The 20370-nt window shown below is 37.8% G+C and overlaps 1 protein-coding gene across 7 annotated transcripts in view; it reads right to left on the bottom strand.

Moving 5' to 3' along the window:
• Positions 1 to 20370, bottom strand: part of ome (dipeptidyl peptidase 4 omega) — a 742318-nt gene that overhangs the window by 16082 nt on the left and 705866 nt on the right. For 6 of the 7 annotated variants that reach the window (XM_074132448.1, XM_074132449.1, XM_074132445.1 and 3 more), the window contains one exon: positions 7636 to 7858. In XM_074132448.1, coding sequence (XP_073988549.1) covers positions 7636 to 7858 — 223 coding nt within the window. Of the gene's footprint in view, positions 1 to 7635; positions 7859 to 8228; positions 8499 to 20370 lie in introns of those variants that run through there. The other variant, XM_074132452.1, reaches the window with a different exon arrangement.

Raw genomic sequence — 20370 nt, 5'->3', positions numbered from 1 at the left:
CTGTTGGTACAGGGAGACCACAATACTCTAATGGAGTCTGTATCCCAGACTGTACTCTAATGAACACCTAGCTTCCACCAGACCCAGCAGCTTTTGGGCTCTTTGGCATCACTCCAGTGTCAAGCCAACCGAAACCTAGTTGTCGCCTGCTTGTTAAATACTTGGACCAACACGAACATGCGCACTACATCATTCTCTCTCTGTCTCACTCACACACACATTCAAAAGGAAGAACCCATAATTAAATTAAGTTTTCTTACATAATGAGAGTATAGATTCTGTAGTTAACTTTGTGACCGCATACTTGACCACATTTTTTAAAATACTAACTTGATTTACTCTCCGTAAACAGTTCTAACCGCGTTCGTACTTCCTGCTCCTGTGATTAACGCAATTAACAGTAATATATGTTATTCCTGCAATTTCCCAATTTTTAATTTTTGCTCACGTAAATCTTTGCTCAAATACTTTTGAAAAGAAATTCGTACTGCCGATGTTGACTGTGACCTTGGGCTGTAAATCAACAAGTATTTCCACATCAGACTGATGTGGATAAGAACTGGATATCCGCTTTAAACTCTGGAGAATGCCTATCAAACTGACATACGATTAGTTTATTACAAACCGGTCTTAAAACCTAACTAAGCCTACGGAAAAGAACTTTGAAGTCTGACGCAGCATTAATTGATCCACATCAATAAATCCAATCACACTATACCATTAGTGTTGTCATTTTATATCTCAGAAAACACATTCTTGCAGATGAAATCGTCAGCCATTTTTTTTGTTTTTAAGCAATTTCCATGAAAAGTGATTTTATGAGAGATAGATGAAGGCCGAAAACGTCCTATAATAGAGTATAGAGCCATTATCTAGTCACCACTTTCTTGTATTATTGAAGGAAAGTGAATATTTAGTAAAAGTGCACAGTTTGAAGAAAAAAAAAATTCATCAAAGATTATAGCGCATTTTTTGTTCCTGGAAATTAGTTCGTGAAATATTCAAATAGAATTTATGAGAACTCCTTGGCAAGATTCACCGACCGCCAGCAGTAATCACCGCGTCCATACAATATGCACATAGCCAATTTGCCAACGGATGCGAATTTAGAATGGTTATCAATTTTTAAAATTTAGATTTAGTTCTAGATTTACAACACGGCGTAACAACGGACAAGGTTAGGTACTATGATAAATATGGAATGCTCGAGTATGGAAAATAGAAAAGAGGCAAACAAAAAACCGTGGTTGGAGATCTGCAGGGTGTTGGCGAATGAATAATTGTAGCAACAAGATGAAAATCAAGTGAACAGAATTAGCGAACTCAGCGGACTTCAAAAAGAGAATTCCCTAGTAGATTAAACCCTTCTCTTACAGTAACAAAGTTCAATGATTTCTATCCTGAACACAACGGAACACATAGAGAGAGAGAGAGTGAGAGAGAGATTCTCACTTTAAATAAATAAACGTCCAGCATCCTACAGACGTTTTTATTTATTTATTTTTAAATCGTTCGTGGATCAGCTGTAGCCAACCATTGAACCAATAAAGAAGAAAACATTGCTGTCGTAGATATGGACAGATATGATTCAGCTAGCTTTTGGATGGAGCTTTTTATAGTCTACACAGATGGCAGCAGAATGCAGTTTTAAGCCTCTACTGATACTCTCAGCTTCAGCTGGCGGCTCTCATTGCTCGGCAAGACTTGTCCAACTGTTTCTAAAGCTGAAGTTCCATTTAAGTTTAGAACAAAAATATTATTTATTAGATTCAATTTTGCAATTCCAATTTTATTATTTTAGTGATTTTAAGACGCGCCAATATCTGAGGATATTGGCGCCAGAAGCTTTTTTCGGTGCACTGCCGACCCCCAGACAGTGTTCTCTCGTAATAGACAACACAGTCCATCGCCGGCCAAGCAGTGAGCTGTAAGAAGCTACTAGAAAGTGAAAATCTAAGGGTCAGCAGCTGGATTCGAACCCCGGAATCCAATATGCTAACCGCATAGCTAATCCATACCCTTATATTATTATAATTACTTTAATATTATTATAGAGGAATTTCCGCTTCAAAATTTTTCTAGTTTTTCCTTCTTTTACTCCCTGTCGAGTGCAACATCCTTCGACAAACACTTGACATTAAATGCTCTCGCAAAGTTGGATACGTAATATTTTAACTGAAGAAGTGGACTAGCATGCGGGGGAAGCCGGCTGCTGCAGTACGGTAAAAAGCAAAGATAAATTGCAGTTCAATTTTATTTTCTCCCCAACCTAACAATCTATCTGGTTCTTTGTAAGAAAGAACAAGTGTAGTGCCACAAGCGAAGTAAGGAACAAGTTTCTTTTGCCAGATCAAACTGAACGATAACGGAGCAAATGGGTAGGATCCAAGGAAGTGTATCTCCTAAAATAGCAGAGAGAGAGACTTCCAATTATGGGCACAAGCTGCTAGACTGGCACCATCTACAGGCGTCCATAGCCACAATATTGCTTCTTATCTCCAACACTGATGATTCTTTATTGCTATTCAACATCACTGAAACAAACTTGTTTGTGATATATCAGAAAATTCTGAACAGACCAGTTTTTGGAGTATAACAGAGACAGAGAGAGAGAAAAAAAGAGACTCGCATAGTTATGTACTCTTAGATCATGTAAAGCAATTTGATAAGAGTAAATAAATAACCAAATTTTAGTCTCAAGTTCCACTTAATGTAAACGTTTCTAAACAACCAGGGTCACCATCGCCAATTTAATTAAAAACATGTTATCTCTCCAACTCCACCAAAAGAAAGGTATGTTACTGGCTTTATTCTGATATTTAAATAGTAAATTTACTCTAATTACCATCAAGATATCAAAAAATATCAAAGTAAATGGAAAGCTTTAATTTTCTGTAATGTGTGCTTTGGATTCCAGGTCGACAGCACTTTCTGAGCCTTGGATTCCAGGTCGACAGCACTTTCTGAGCCTTGGATTCCAGGTCGACAGCACATTCTGGGCCTTGGATTTCAGGTCGACAGCACTTTCTGAGCCTTGGATTCCAGGTCGACAGCACATTCTGAGCCTTGGGTTCCAGGTCGACAGCACATTCTGGGCTTTGGATTTCAGGTCGACAGCACTTTCTGCGTTTTTTTTTTTTTTTTTTTGTATGGAATGAAAAATAAACAAAGGAACCTAAGGAAGGAGTCTTGGAAGATTAATTAAGGCACATCTGTAATATAGTTTCAACAAATGAAGCTTTATATTTCCAGATCAAGATGTTAAATTCTGTTAAAGGTAAGAATATTCTTGAATCTTAAACTGTAGAAAGCCAAAAGTTCGCCAAGAAAAAGTGTACGGTCGTGCCTTTAGCTCAAAGAACGCCTTATAACCCCCAAAGAACCTGACATATCCGATTTTTTTAGGTCATAGTGGATTCAAACTTTGATGAAAACCAAATGAAGCAATGAAACACGTAACAAACCAATCAGTGAAACATTGTTTACAGTACAAACAAATAACAGCACAAACCAATACTTTACGTAAAATAACTTCATTACATCCAGACGATCTAAATATTAACTTCATACAGTAACCAAATTTCCATTTTTTCTCATTTCCCTGCTCGCTTTCTCGTTTTCCACCTTATTATTATGAGATGAATAATAGAAATGTAAATTTTAACAGTTGCCCAAGTGCACGCAAAATGCTAATTACCAACCCCTCAGTTCGCGCATAAAAAAATTCCCTTTTTTTTCTTATTGCTTCATAAATTTTCACTTTTAAATTAAATTTATTTCTTTTTATGAATTTTTTATAGCAATAATAAAAAGAAGGACGAAATGTGAAAGAAATTAAATGTTAATGTATGTCATCCATATTAATGTTTGTAAATAAGTTTATGCATGCAATTTTTAAAAAGAAATGTCAGTAACTGTGAAATTATTTTTTTGCCTCACTGTATTCATTTTAAATTTTACGAAGTGACTGTATTAAAATGATATATTTTTGAAAAATAAGAGCTTGCCTTTTCCACCAATTGCAAAAACTTCACCCTTAAGGCTTTCCTAACTCACCGAAGAGAGATCACTTAGTAACTGGAAACTATGGCCAGGAAGAACGGCTAGGTATCTGGACATTTTAATTAACTCATATTTATGCCAGGCTATTCTGTAACCACTGGAGCTTGGAAAACGCCTTGTGTTCTGTTGTAAGGTTACTCGCGGCGTTTGAGATAAGGTTATGGAAGGTTAAATGCTGAAATATTGCTGCTGTTGCCGAACTGGTTGCCAGAAAATTAAAGGAGCACAAGGTTAATAATGTGGTCTAGCAAGAGGGGCAGATATTTCTGGTGGAAATTGTAAGTAAACAAATTTAAAACAGAGTTAAAAAAAAAGGGAGTAGATTAGAAGTGTCAAATGCGCGTTTTTATAATCTGGATAACAATGAACTAAAGTCGTGTTACTGTTCAAAACTAGATTTTCTCTAATTCTAGGATAGGTAAGAGTAAATTGAACAACCTGGAAGCTCCTATATCTGTGGCTCCACCCTGGGCGACAATATAATTACAAAACAATACGGGTACATGGACAACTTGCAAATTAATCGGTCTTCAAGATGGTATACATATTGGGTATCTGTTGCTACGTTAATAACTGTGTGTGTGTGTGAATGCATTCACATTGGGGTTACACAATGCTAATGGCTTCATCTGTCCCAGTTCGCTCTGTGTACACAAATGATATTATATTGGGTAAACCAACTCCCATTAATTGGCTATACACACAGGTACATCCCAATGTGCTGTATAGATAGTGTACCTGTTGGCCAACTAGTTTATACATAGACATACTCTCCTTGCTTGTCCAGCCTCAGCAGGACGCCCTGCAGCCATTGTACCTTCTATTAATGTTACATAGCTACTGCAGGAAAAATGTTGAAATTTTTAATAAGGATATGTGTAAAAAATGTGGCATGAGAGCTTAAATGCCATAAATTTCCTCCAACACCTGTTTCCAGGTGAATACTCTTATTTTGTAACTCTATCCAAGAACTTTGTACTCCCAATTACAGTCATGAAAGTAATTTGAAGGGTACGACATCTTTTTACAAGTTTAACTAGGGTGGATTTAAAATAATTATGGTTTAATTTAATATAAAACCCTTAGTGGCGTGCCTGGAGAGGATGTAGAGAGGGAGAAAAAAGAGGTAGGGGTGAACATTAGTTAAGGATGATGAATGGACAACAGGAACCAAGCTGTGTGTGTGTAAATGATTCCGGATATACCAGTGGTTTGTGTGGAGTTTACAGAGCATGGGTCCTGGGGATAGAGCGGTCGGTGGGTACTTAATCCATGAATAAGTGCAACCAACCCCATGGGTAGTAAATTGGGAAGCGTTCCACTACCCAGACGGACTGCGGGAGTGGACACTACTATGTGGGTTATGAGTATGTTTGAGAAGGTATGGGTTCTGTAGCCGGATATTGGACCCATCTTTATGGCCGGGAATATGGATGGGAGGGAAGAAGAGGAAGGCTGCTTTTCAGTGTATTTGTTAGAAGATGTGTGTTTACACACGTTAGTAAACACTACATACATACTCGCTCCCCTAAAGCTTATCTACTGTGGGGAACTCAGACTTGCAGGCTCTCTCTCTTGCCGTTCATTTTCTAAATAGGCAGTGGGGGTACTCAGTACGCCTGCAAATATCCGTGGGTGGGAAAAAAAGTGCGTACATTTGGCCGCTCGAACAGCTATTGTGGTGTGTTTATGATGCTCGTGCCGCATCATCCCAGCAGCGTTTTTTGTTTTCCTGTTGCATCCTGGGCCATCTGATCGGCCTTTTTCAAGATACTAGTCACCGAAAGCTTGGCAAACAATAATAATAAAATTATGACTGAAATCAACCAGTCTTTCTTTATTATCCAACTTCAGCTATTGGCGGCTTTCACTTTGTCCACTTACCTTGTAAGACCCTCTATGGGCAACACAACTGACAATGAGTGACAAGTAAAGAACTGTTAGGGGAAACGTGGCATCCCTAAAACCCCCATTAAAACCTAATTCTCATAGAAATAGTCATAATATATTCAACTCCAACTTGTAAACTAGTATGATGAACATACAAGTATCGTACAACTTAGCCAAATGGTACATTAGAATCAACCCTCACCACCGAAAACAGAGTTATCCTGGAGAAAAGAAAATTTAAATAAAAGTGGTTTCGAAAATTTCGAAGAAAATACCATCGAATAGATGCCACTTTCGGTTCAGGCTAAGTAAATCCGCTCTCTTGGTTGGTACAACCCAAAAACGTAAAATATAAAGTTTGAGGAGCACAATCACACAATGCTTTAAAACCTCTTTTTGAAACTCAGGAGCTCTCAGAACTGATATTTACAGTGGAGAGAGAAGGTGGTTGAAAGGAAGCTAATATCCTGATAATCAATCTTAAGGAACCACCATACACATCAATCATCGATTTTGACACCTCCTACGATTAAAAAAGAACGAAAAAGAGCTTACAGTACGGTAGAATCAGCACCATCAATGTAACGCTTCCCACAATCAGGTAAACATGCTGAATTCTCTGAAGTAAAGAGAAATTCTCACAATAAAATCTTGATTATAACAAAAACTCCAGGTGAATCTTGCCTACAATGAAGATAACAATTTCATTAATTCAATGGAAAAGTTTAAAAGCCGAATCTGCAGTTCATTAGAGCTTTGAAATATTAATTAAATTATTAAAGTTCTTCGACGAAACTTAGTCCATGTTTCCAAACTTTAATTATAATTTGTTTATAAATTTTATTTAATAAAATATTTATTGATTCACATTTATTTTTGTTCTTTTCTGGCTAATGTAGGGGTCAATAAACACATTGGTTCTAAGGTACCTGCACACCCAATACAATAGACTAAATCTAATTGAGTTGAAATACTTTTATAACATTATTTTCGACCCAAAAACCCTAACACTCTTACTCATACTCGATTCTACTAATAACACTCGATTAGCCAATATCGTTAGGGCTCAGCAGTCAAAGTAGTATTTTATTTGTTCTTTTGCTTTAAATTTAATTTTTGCCCTCTTTCCATTGAGAATAAAGACTTTATTATTATTATTGTTACGGGGCGTGCCCGAGGAACGCAGGACGGGTACTTAATTTAAAATATCATGTGATTACACCTCACATGGCGTTCACTTAAATTACAACCTCATTGAAATCACATGGCATTTGAATGCAATCATGTCTAACTAGGTAGCCCATTCTAAGTCTGCTATAAATGATTCGTTCTGGTAATAATTACAATGTCGGACTTCCTGCCATAAGCAGTGGCACCATCCAACGGAACTGTGGTTTCAACATGTTACTTCAGCTAAGTGGCACTACTGGTTGACGGACTTCGCTGAAAGCTCAGCATTAGAAGTGAAAGTACCAAAGCACAAAACATCTACTTTCAAGGAAATTTAATTTCAGTCGCATTACTTTATCTTGAGAAGAAATTTACTGCTCATCCTTAAAGCTAGAATTAAAAAGCAGCAATACATATAATCCAAACAATATGGAAAAACATTTAAAAGATTTGCAACCACAAGTTTTACAGCATTACTAAACCAAATGAAATTTTTTATTTTTTAAAACATACCTGAAACCCAGCTACCGTTGAAAGTTTTCGGATTAAATTCACCAGCTATCACAGACTCCAAGGTGAGTCCTTGTTTGGTGTTGATATAAGAGGAAGAAGGTGTGACTACGGGAGCTTGTTCTGGTTTCAGAAAGTAGACCAGAGCTGCCACTATGAATGCTACCAGAACTACAGCTAATACCACGGCTGTGGTCTTCTTTTTGGAACCTTTGGACAACAGTTCCTGAAACAGAGAATAAGAAAATTAAAATTTAATCATAAACAGAATATTTAGGTCGATTTTTTTTGAATCAATAATTTTGAAGTATAAAATCAAAATGAGACAAAATGTATCTTAAAGCTGAACAGCTTACATTCTGAGAAGTCTAAAGGTAAGGTGTATTTTAAAATTCAATATTGGTTTAATGTTTGGGTCTTGATCTAAAATTTATGATTAATGAGTTAACTCTGACTGAAACCACTTGTAAATGTAATCAAAATTCTGATTCCAAATGCTGGAGAGTGGAATACCCAATTTTAGACCAAGAAGCCCTTATATCGGCCCAAAAGTACCTGCTTAGGAAGCATGCATCTTAGACTAGAAAACTACTTACCATTCTCTGTTCCCACTTCGTGTGAATCCCCCAAATCACAGAAATTCAACTAGTACAGAATTAGCAAACTCCCGTCCAAGTCAAACAAATTACATAGATACATTATTCAAACGTTATTTCTGTTACCAGTTAAAACAAGTCAAAGTACAAAATTGTTTTATTTATGTAAAATAATTCATTTGTATACGATATAAAATGGTTGTTCATCGCTCTCTTATTATTACAGTAACTTTGGCAAAAAAACAAAAAGGTTAAAAAACTGTTGCACGCTGCATCAATGATTAAACAAAAGCAAGGTAATAAACCGCCAGGTTACAATAGTATAAAAGGGTTACAAATTTAAAGTAAAGGTTAGATGTTTAGATTCAATTATATTCATTCCGTAATAATTATTCAGCACAAGCTTCTACAGTCGGCCAAGTTTGTACTAAGTTAATTTGCATACATAACTAAGTCTGTTTACATACATATTTATGGTAATAAATGGTTAAGTAGTTTGTGTAAAATGTAAAAGAGAAATATTCTAACTTGTCAGAACTAAGTAAGTGAAGGTTTAAATAAGGAAGACTAAGTATTAAGAAATCAAGATTTGGTAGTCAGGATTATTTCATCTGAGATTTCCGTTTTGTTTTTGTTGTAATAAATGCACAAAGAGGTCCTTGAAAGCAGTGGAGAAATGTTGACAAATTTAATTATACAGATTTGTAAAACAGCTTTGTATTTGTATAAGCTACTTTGTTTTGTTCGTTCTTACTTTTAATAAAAGGTAGTTTTGTGATTAAGAATTTACTTAATCAGATCACTAGAATGAATTACTAGAAGCGCCTAGATGGAATTGACCACGTTTTACAATAATTAATACGTTAATATAAATAACTTAAAATGCAAGAGAAAATTAAAGGTTCTGCTGATATTTATACCAGTAAGTATTGACAGTAACTATATTAATACCAATAATAAAAGGGTCTTCGATAATATTTTGTAAATATCCTAAGTAACTTTAAAAAGAATTTAGATGCTGTCCCAAGGCCAGAGGGAGGAGTTTTTATTCCCCAGTTCCCTAACATTTAGGTCGTGGATAGTGTGAGGGACCATGGTAGGTTGTTTGAAGCTCATTTATATTGCCACCGCACCACAACATTATGTGCAATACATACTGAACGTATGCGAGGATAACCCATTCCGCTGTGCTAGAGAGTTCGTCAGGGGCTATGAGGGTTACAAGTGAGTTAAGGATGGGATTTACTGGCGGGTGGAAGTAAAGAGGGGGCGAATTATAGGGGGGGAATGGATATTTATCCACCATATTATTTGCATTACAAGTTCTTAAAGCGGCCATTTTTCAAAACTAATTCAGTTTTTATGTTCTCCTATTGGACAAAAGTAAATACAAAGTCTTGAGATCACCTGAGCCCCCCCCAAATGGCCCATGTGTTTTTTTTAAAAATGAAACACGTCATAATGTATCCAGTAACATCGAAAAGCGATTCTCATCTGGAAACTCGTGGAATCGAACAAACCAAAAACGGACTAAATAATGAAACCAGGTGAAGCCACGTTATTAAAACGTTTGTTTGTAACGTTTCTTTTTTTCCACCCCAGGAAAGCTCATTTTAGGGCAGTTTTGGGCAGGGGTAATCTGGCCATTTCACTGAATTGTGCAGCAATATTAGGGAGAAGGCTGCCAATAAACCCCGCTAGACCGGAAATGTGAATCTCCTGAACGCTTGTTTCTAGCTTTTGTTTCCAAACATCCAGGTTTCCAATTTTTTTCCTGAAAATTGTTTTAATGAAGGATTTCCCTTTTCATTATTGACGTCCTGTATTGAAATCCTTTACCATTCAATAAAAATTCCAAATTTTACGAACTCTTTGAGAGTTTGCTTTTACACTAAAAATCGCCCGTTAGAACGGATATCTTACCATATTTTCCCTAGAGTTACTCTAGAAATAAATTAAGAGGTTTAAAGAACATTCTGCAAAATCGTAAAACTTCACTCTTAAGAAAAAGTACAAAACCAATAAACTCATGTCCTTGGTGAAGAAGTCCGGCGAATAAAGCTAGCAAGGTGAGGTGGCAATTACTGACTGACACGATCTAGCCCTGACCCAGGTGAAGTTTTGAGGTAGAAAGAGATTCCAAGGGAGAGTCATAGACAGTAAGAGAAGACTAGATAAGCCTCAGTAAATCAGTGCACGGATGCTGGCGATGGACCATCAGTTGTCCTTCGACATCCTTTTCCCTTCTCGCCTGGCGTGCCAGATGTTCACTTTGCCAGTGCCTTCTACATGATTGCTCTTCCTGTCAACTAACCTTGCCGTCGGTCCCCATTCTCCCGTACATCTGATAGATATTCTATTACACCCAAACTTGTGCATCTTCAATCTTCAGATTTCCTAAAATAGCACGAGTAGATATTCTTTCTGTAAAGAAGATGCTAGACTTCAAATAATCAGATCTTATAAAAGTTTTTCTTTACTTTCACTACCAATGTCACTTACAGAGCAAGGGAAAGTTTGTTGTCGTCCCGTATTCCAGAAAATTATTATGTTTTAGTATAAGTATTTCAAGCAATGATGACAAAACGATGTTAAGACAATATTTATTTTAAGATACAATCGCTGATAATTGTTGGTATGTAATTCTTAATTATTTCTCCAACCTAACTCCTCTTGAACACAAAAACTCTGGATATACGAATGCAATTTTTTTTTGTAGAAAGTAACCCTCTCAGCCAATAGTGCTTAGACGAAATAACTGCACTCCGTTCTAAGTATTGGACTTCACCTTTACAGCAGCCTCAAAATTTCTTTCGTACGATTACTAATTAAAAACTGTTTTACAAAATTTCATGACCAACCATCCTAATCCGGAAGCTAATCTCATACCCTATCAGATATGCAATGGTATCTTCTAAAAGCCAGGGTCCAGTAAGAGAAATAATCAGATACTTTTATCCTATCCCATTCTAAATACCCTACTTTGTAACCAGCACTTTTAACTTTCTCACTGAAGTCCTCCATAAACTTTGAATGCTGTGAAGACGACCATTCCTGGAAGCTAGACAGATATGTGTTTACGGGCTCACCATCAGAGCAGGTTTGGCAAAAGAAAGGAAAACTTCTCAGATAATGTTAACTTTGGTGAAAATTTGGAGATGAACTGGAAACATGCGAGGGAAGATGGGTCATACGTCACAGAGATAAAGACCCAGTTTTCTTATAAGCTGCGTCATCAACCGGTCCATACCTGTACAGAATTCATTATACCTTCTCATTTAACTAGACCCCGGTCCATTCTGTCTACCTATTGTACTACATTACCTGAATAATTAAATGAATACTATGTATAGGTCTTGTCCGTTCGTTGTGTGTATAGCCTACAGCGGCACATGGAACAGGTAGGTTAATTTACATTGTTCTACGGGTTGTCGTTATTCAGGACTAGACCTAAAACTAGCAAACTGCGTAGAGTTTGTGATAAATAGAGTGTGAGAAACAATGTTTATTAACACTAGTTTAAGAGAAACAATGCTGGCCAGGTTCTAGCTTTTGTGTACACTATGCATAGAGGTTATTGTAGTGGTACCAAGTTGATGGACAGAGCTCTCTGTGGAGGTTGAAATGGACGTTTAATGAAGGTGCTTCTCCCTTCCTCCGGGAGGAGCTCGTCCACTCCTGGTACCCATCCTTGGTCACACATAAACAATTTGGACTCTGTCCCAAAATAAGTACCCCTTAGGAACTATTGTTACCCTTCTTTATGAACGCCTGCTACAGCTACATACACTTTCTCATCTACAACTCTTTATTTAAATGATTTATTTCTCTTTTACAAATCCTTGATTTTAATATCTCTTCTACTAGATTTATTTTAGTTTCAAACCATTACCGATCGCAACCACCTCTAGAAATGACACTTTCAACTTATTTTGCGATCTCATCAGCACTGGCATACCATCTATAAAAAGTATAGATTACCACTTCTTGCTAGCTGAATTCTTCTATTTATCGCTTCTAAATCTACATTAAATAAGATCGGCATCCTATTCTTGTTTCTTTCTACCTATAATCTACCTCAAGGAGAGCACAAACTCTAATCTCCAAATACTCGTACATGCAGGACTGATGTAAAAGGTACATATCGGCCGAATACTTTCCAATTATTTGGCACAGTGACGTAATAAACCAGATAGCCAATCATGTTTCCCTTTTCTTTGGCTATAAGGATTACACTGCCAATACAATGGGTAATATAATGGGAATAATGGACCAGTCTAGTTAATAAATGACAAGCAGGTAGTTGAACATGAGGAGGAGGAATGTGGGTTGGTCTACAGTGAGTTGGATAATTGGAAAAGGCTGGGCTACAGCAAACCCTCCAGGGCTCTATAAGAGCGAACGAACGAACCCAGGCATGTTTGTGGGTTCTACTACGTTTAGAAACATAATGAGAAATGGACGAAGAGGAAGAAGAGGAAGTGGTGGTGGTAGGTTAGATGCGGTTATAAGAAAAGGTTACTTTATGTTTATTTCTATGTGTATGTGGAATCTGTGAGTTGTTTCTAGCCATCTGACTATTCTGGCCGATATTTCTCTTATACATACTATTGCATTCTCTCCATTTTTATCACGGGAATACCCTGCCCGCTTTTCTACAGTCCCGGGGCTCCAGATGGGAATTGGCAACATCAAAAAGGGGAACAATACAAATAATTTCCTGCGAATGGAAAAGCTTGCCCTTACAAAAGAATTTCCTTCCATCCACCTGCCTGAGATCCCTTATACACAAATATATATATGTATATACTATAGACAGGAAAATTTCAAAATGAGAAAAAACAGTTATCCATGTGTTCTTCCTACTCCTTTTCCCTTTAAGTTTTTTTTTAATTTTCCTAGGTATTTTTATATTACTTCAATTAATTGGACTAAAATAATCTAATTGGATTTTTGGATGTAGATTTATCACGCCTGGTTGCAATGATTGGCGTAGGCCGAAATTACAATTTATCTTTGGGAATAAAACTTTATTAGGTTAGGAGTTTCGAATACCAATCATCTCCTTCTTCAGTAATTGGAGTGGAAAGTTTTGAAGTTATGTTCCAAAATAAAGGGAAATAAAATTAATTAAGTTTTCTTTTAAAGGAAACTTGTGTTTTTGTGTACCTTGTTAAAAACACTCGAACTTTGATTTTTTTTTTTTTAATATTAAGGAGCACAGACGCCATTATGACATCAACAAGTTACTCCAGTGCCAATCGAAATGGGCGCTATCAGCCAATTGTAATGCTTACAATGAAGATATATACTTTGGTTTTAATCCAATAAAAAGGTTTATTTATAGTGATATTTCCCATTAACTTGAGACGAACAGTTAGTTGGGAAAGACGTTACAGAGGTTTCCCAAACTTATAACAAAGTTCATGATAATGGACGTGCAGTATGAAGTTAGGTGGGGAGTTGGCAAGGAGGAGGAGGGGGAGGGGGTTGTAACAAAATAGTTTGTTGTTGTTGAATCTTAGACTGCGGAGCGGCTATGAGCGAGAAACGGAATGACGTGAGCAGAACTGGGTAGCAAGTTTCCCTGCCAGGGTTGAGAGTTAGCACAAGTCATCAAGACAAGAAGCGTCAGGATGAGGAGGCTAAGACAAGCTAAAGCAACAGCACGTACTCCTGGTTGTTCTCCTAGTTCTTGAAGTCTGTCTACTTCTTGGTGGCAATGTCTACTGGTCTGTACTGTCTGATCAACGTCAAGATTAGAGTAGATTGGATTAGTCTCAGGGTTGGGTCTTGTTTCTCAAGCAAAACAGGCTCCACGTGCCATTCCTTTATACGTCACATTGCAGGGGGATTACTCCCTTTATTTTTCAGTATCATCTATCTGGTCTCAGACAGAGGCTTCAAACAGCAGACGATTGCATCGCAAGCGATATAGAAGGCCGTTTTTTTCTTCACCCCGTTATAGTCTGCACAAGAACAGGAAAAAGTCCCACTTTTGGCAGGAGTGTACAAACTTCCAGAAGGTGACCACTTTCCTTATCCCCCTCCCCCGGCAATGCCTTTGTCATCGACATTCAAACCATTAGACAACGCACTGCCCAGTATAATTCTTAATTTTTCGTACATGTTTTTGTCGGTGATACACTTACTAATAAAGTCGACATATTTTCTATTCCATAGAAACACACACTGGGATATTCGCTACTCTAATACGGTGAGAATATCCCTGGAGATGGTCATGGCTAGTGACCAGCCAAAAGGCAGCTACTGTTATATACTCGTACTTCCACAGGAATCCTGTGGTCGGTCTCTTCTAGAAAAGGCACTGCTTGCGTACGAAATCACCTGTACTCCTCTACACTTCATTTAGGATGCTCTGAATGTCCTACTTAGACAAGTTGGGCTACTCTTTCGGATATTTTCCTCTTTTCTCACCAGCTACCTCAACCATCGATATGTACGAGTACACCTTGGTACAAGCCTGTATGTCTGTTTCTGTATATATTTTGTAAGCTAGACATCCGGCTTGGACTTCCTTTTCCACAAAAAAATGTTTACCACTGGTAACTCTTTCTTAGCTTACATATAGCCTGAGTTCCCCGGGTATCACAAAGTACACTAAGTCTTCAAGCAAAGTTAGTATCTCTTAGAGTAAACTCCTTCGGCCGTTGCTAGTTCTGCTAACCATCATCCATCCCTATCACAAATATATAGCGAACTAAAGATAGACGGCTTACTCTTCGCTCTTGTCTCTCAGTAGGAGGGCGGCAAGTAAAGCATTATAGCCTTACCAAGAGGCGACCCCTCAGCCGCTCAGCCGATAGAAACTTTCTAAACTTGTCTCATAACTTCGCTAACTTAACACTCTGTCCCAACGTACACCCACACAATCATGAATAGCTGCCCTGTTATTGAGCTTCTTCGAGATTTTCAAACCAAATTCAACAGAATGAGCTCAAAAACCCCCCACGAAAATATATGTATATGAAAGAATAAAAGTTTTCTAATAATATACTTTGAGAAATGCGATTATAAAGTACGTATACACCACAAATTCAAGAAATTCAAGTTCTAACAAAGATGAATCCATCTGTTATCTGCACTTTAAACGTAAAATTCTCTAATCTAAAAATTGGACGTAAGATTAGATTAGATTCTCTGGAGATCTGGCTAGACTGTCTAATCCAAAAAAGGTTTTTTTGTTTTTTTTGTAGCTCCTTCAAAGAAGAGCACCATACCTTTCTATTTGAATAGGCGTAAAAGTCTAGAGAGCAACTGAAGGGTAAAGGTCGAAAGGGAGAATACATAGGGTCGAATTTGCATAAAGGCAATGATGATGCTATAGGTTATAAATTTATAGGTTATAAATAAAAGAATGTATAAGAATATATGATTCTACACTATTAATTTTTTTCAGAAAACCCACAGAAATGCCAGCATGCCACGTTTACTCTCCGGCGGGGCTCCTGTCCATCTGTCCTCTTCAACAGCAATCCTCTTCCTTGTACAGATCTGGGTGCGCTACCTTGGGCTCTACATAGACAAGCGACACTAGTGGAACCCACACACTAGACTTAAAAGACAAGCAATGCCAAAACGTGCGAAACTTCTTTACAGACTACTTGGACGACGCTCCAAATTGCCCTTAGAACTCAAACGTTTAACATACGAGGGTAGTATGAAAAGTCCGTGCAAAAATAAAAACTGCTTAATTTTTTGGGGTAAACCGTCCTTGCAACACTTCACACGATTTCGTTTTTGGTCAAGCGTGAGCAATGGCGGCACCCATCTTGCGGATAGCTTTGTCATGTCCAAATGTTGATGCAAAATATTATGTACCCGTTCATTCGAGATGCCCACAGCACTAGCAATCTCACGCACCTTCACTCTTCTGTCATCCATCACCATATCATGGATTTTATCAATGATTTCTGGAGTAGTAACCTCAACAGGGCGTCCAGAACGTTCAGCGTTACTTGTGCCCATATGGCCACTCCGAAAATTTTGAAACCACTTATAAACTGTTCTAATCGAAGGTGCAGAGTCACCATAATGTTTATCAAGCTTCTCTTTAGACTCCTGAGGCGTTTTGCCTTTCATAAAGTAGTGTTTAATCAACCCACGAAATTCTTTTTCGTCCATTTTTTGAAAATCACTCGACTTCCTCGATTCAAACGAATGCCAAACACAAAGAAATAGACCGATCTGGCTGAAACTTGGTGTGTGTTCTTCCAAGAGAAGCTACTAACTAAACATAACCTCGATACGCGCCAGTGGTGCTATCTCTCTGACTTTGCACGGACTTTTCAAACGACCCTCGTACAACACTATCCTTAAACCTATGTGGGACTTATGGACTAGAGCTGTGGGCTTCAGCCAAACATACAAACATACGGACTGTACGGACATTTCAGTCAAAACTCCTCCGACAGATAGCTGACGCACCTTTCTACGTGACTAACCTCACTCTTCACAACGACCTCAACATTCCCTTCATAGACCAACTCGCTAAGACTAAATACCAAAAATTCCACACTGCTCTCTCGACTAGCTCTAATCCTCTTGTACTGTCTCTCGCTTCCTCTGACATCCCAAATACTCCTCATCGACTGAATCGCCAGTGGTCCCGCGACTTCCTTACTGTCTGAAGAACTAAACGTCATTATTGTCCTATCTCTTCTCTCTCCTCCTCCTATTCTCCTCTTCACATTCTCCTCTCTCCTATAGAGAGTGCTACTTCTAACAAGTTTCTCTCCTCCTGCTCTTCCCGCACCAGTTCCTCATATCTCATATTTACTTATTGTATACATGTATACAGATTGTAATTTACTAAATAAATAAAAAAAAAAAAAATTCAAACTTTGCATTCACAGTAAGTATTATTTGATTTCAAAATTTAGATTCATTACAGTAAGCAGAATGTTCTGAAGGAGCATTTTATAGGTGGGCTTGTGGTCAAAGTTGTGGACAAAAGGACCACGGGCAAGCCCTAATTAGGTTACTAGCGGGGCCCGCTAGGAGATGTATCATTGCCTCGAAGTGCAGAGGTTAGTGAGATGGACTTGTAGGTCAACCGTGGCCATAAGTATCTCCCAAAGACAAAAATGGGGTATCGAAGTCCACAGTCGTTCAAACTAAGCCCAAGTGCACTTACAACACACCTACATCGAACTAAATAAGATTTAAATCGATAATAATTGGTTTATTAACAATAACAACAATGGCATCGACAGCTTCCAGAGAAGCGTGGCCAAGACAGTTTGTCAATTTAATAATAAAATTAAGGGGGCTGAACGATTCGTTTGGCACTTGCTTGAAAGGGTGAACACTGTGACGTAATACTTGTCACCCAACATAATGACACATTAATTTGAAGGGAAGGAACTTTGTGGTGAGGGATTGCCCGAGGGCTTATCCCCCCCCCCCCCTTAACTTGCTAAATTAAAAACAAAAACTATTATATTCTTCTGGTCTTCCCGCACTCTTTATTCTCCTCATGAATACTTAATTTGTTATTCACTCAATATTCATTAATAACAACACTGAAAAATCTATCTATACGATCAAAATTGAGCACGAGTAATGGCGCATTCATATTGAAACCCAAAGCCTTGTAGATCTAAATAAGGCGTAATTTTCCATTTGTTTTAATTACATGGCAATCAGTTACGAGTATTGATGTTCCGGACCCGTAATATTAGAAATAATTAACTCAGATTTCCCAGCAAATAACCATTGGGAACCCTGAGTCCAGGAAATTGGTTTTTAAGAATGGGTCAGTGTGTGTGTGTGCAGAATAAAACTCAAAAACGAAAGTTAGTTTACGCTGACTTGAAAACAGCGATCACTTGTGCGCGAGATAAAAAGTCCCAAAGCCAGAAGTTGCTTTACTAATCCGTCCATCAAGTAGCCGCCGGCAGGATCAAAGATGGTAAAAATCTTTAATCAAAAGTTTTAAATTTCATCTTTTACGAGGTGAGGCTATTAAATAACGAGACTGATGCTGTAAAACATTTTATTTTAAATTTACGACATATTTAGTTATTATCACCTACAATATACACCCCTCACCTATCCCTACAACGCTCCATGCGAATTTACCATTGTTCGAAACCGTGCTGGATGTCTTTTTCTGTCAGCTCCTGCATGACGCGTCAGCCGCTTTTTCTTTCACAGCTTCAACGGACTGAAATCGTGTTCCTTTTAATGCAGATTTGGGGAACAGATAAAAGTCACATGGGGTTAGGTCAGGCGAATAAGGCGGATGGCCTAAAACTGGGATGTTGTACTTGGCTAGAAACGTCTTGACAGTGTGAGCCGGCGCCGGTTGTCTTGATGGAGAACCCATGACTTGTTCTTCCACAAATCGGGTCATTTTTCCCTTACTCTTTTTGAAGGAGTTGAGCAAGCACTTCACGGTAGTAATGTTGATTAATTATAATCGATATTTTCATACGTTTTGGACTTGAAAGGGCGACCCGAGCGGTCATCATCTCCGACGTCTTCTCGGCCATCTTGGAAACGCTTAAACCACTCAAAAAAACTCGCGTACGTGATTAACATTCATCGCCATAAACTTCTTTTAATAAAAGATAAGTTTCAGTAGCGGTTTCACCAAGTTTCATGTGAAAGTTCACGACAATTGGTTGCTCTACTAACATGTGTAGTATCATGTTTTGCGGCAAAACGAAACTAACACCTCTTACGCAATCACGTCAGGTCCCGGTCAGACAGATTTCTCTACAAACACGTGAGACGCTGCACAATCGAAAGAGAAGGCTTTACGCTGTACAACTGTCTGTCGTTAGGATTTGGCGCATGCATAGTTCTTCTGTAGCAGCATCAGTCTCGTTATTTAATAGCCACACCTTGTATTTATCTTATTTCAGTGATGTGTGAATAGAATCTGTAAATTCCAAATAGGCTCTGTGAATATTAAAACAATTATCTTGGGTTTTTCTGTTTTTTGAAAAGAAAAAAAAAATTATCAAAGGATCCTGTGGTTTTTTTTTGGAGAGGTTAACTCCCCAAAGTACACAATTTTGCCGCAAGTTTACTCCAAGGTAACTTTAACTTATTTGATAATAAAAGTAAATAAAAAAGGTACCTAAACATTCATTAGTAATATTAAAGGGTTTTTCGACAAAGTAAACCTTTTGTTTACACGTCACTAGCCCCCCACCCCCCCCATCAGTTCTTTGCTTTGTGCAGAGTAATTAAAGAGGTCACACTCACGCGGGCGAAGGACCTTTTACATATATAAAATATGTTATATATAAAACACATGTATGGTTGAAAACAAAAAGAGCGTCAACTCGAACACTTTATTTATTGCGTCAATTTATTTAATTAAACATTGAAATATAGAATATGGACTGAAAAGTTAATTAAATCTATGTTAAGGAATCGTAGACCGAAAGCTTTTCAAAATCCCTGATTCCCTTCTGAAAGAACAAAGAGCAGAAATCTATCCTGTATTCAGCCGCGGTTAATAAATCAACTATGGTTGGAAAAAATTAAAAACAAAAAAAAGAAAAGTTTAAAGCATTAAACGGGGAAATTCAAAGAAATAATGCGAAACATAAATTAAAACATAAAACACCGAAGTACTCTTATAAATTGAATTTTAAAAAGTTAACGAAAAGATCAAGTTCATAGTTTTTAAGTGAAGTGCGTAAAAATTTTGCATATGAAAAAGACTAACCTTAACGTTTTCCCTCTTTGAAAAAGATGTGACTAATAGCGGTGGGAAGACTGGACAGGAGAGGGGAGTGTAAATAGAAGGGAATACTGGGAAATGGGCTGGTTGGTACACTGAAGAGATGTGGCGTATATCCAAGTAAGTTCCATTAGGTCTACACGTTCTGAATAGTTAATTATTTAAGACAACAAAATGGCCGAAAGAGGAAGCTATTAAAGACAAGGGTCCGGAGAGAGTGCAGAGAACAAGGGACTGCAGCAGGGTCGCCTTCACTTTACAACTAATGAGAGAGAGAAGTTTATTAAAAAGAGAGCGAGAGAGGAAGAGAGAGAGCAGTTAAGACCCATCATTGGTGGACAGGAAGAGTGGAGTTGAAATTGTGTGGACAAAGCTCCAGAGCGGAAGGCGGTAAAAGGGTTCATTTCCATGGGTAAAATG

Source organism: Rhodnius prolixus, unplaced genomic scaffold (assembly GCF_049639745.1).
Source record: "Rhodnius prolixus isolate KJV_2025 unplaced genomic scaffold, Rpr scaffold_4, whole genome shotgun sequence".
Taxonomy (NCBI): domain Eukaryota; kingdom Metazoa; phylum Arthropoda; class Insecta; order Hemiptera; family Reduviidae; genus Rhodnius; species Rhodnius prolixus.
Note: the sequence above shows the minus strand (reverse complement) of the source record. Positions and strands in the feature narration are given on the sequence as shown.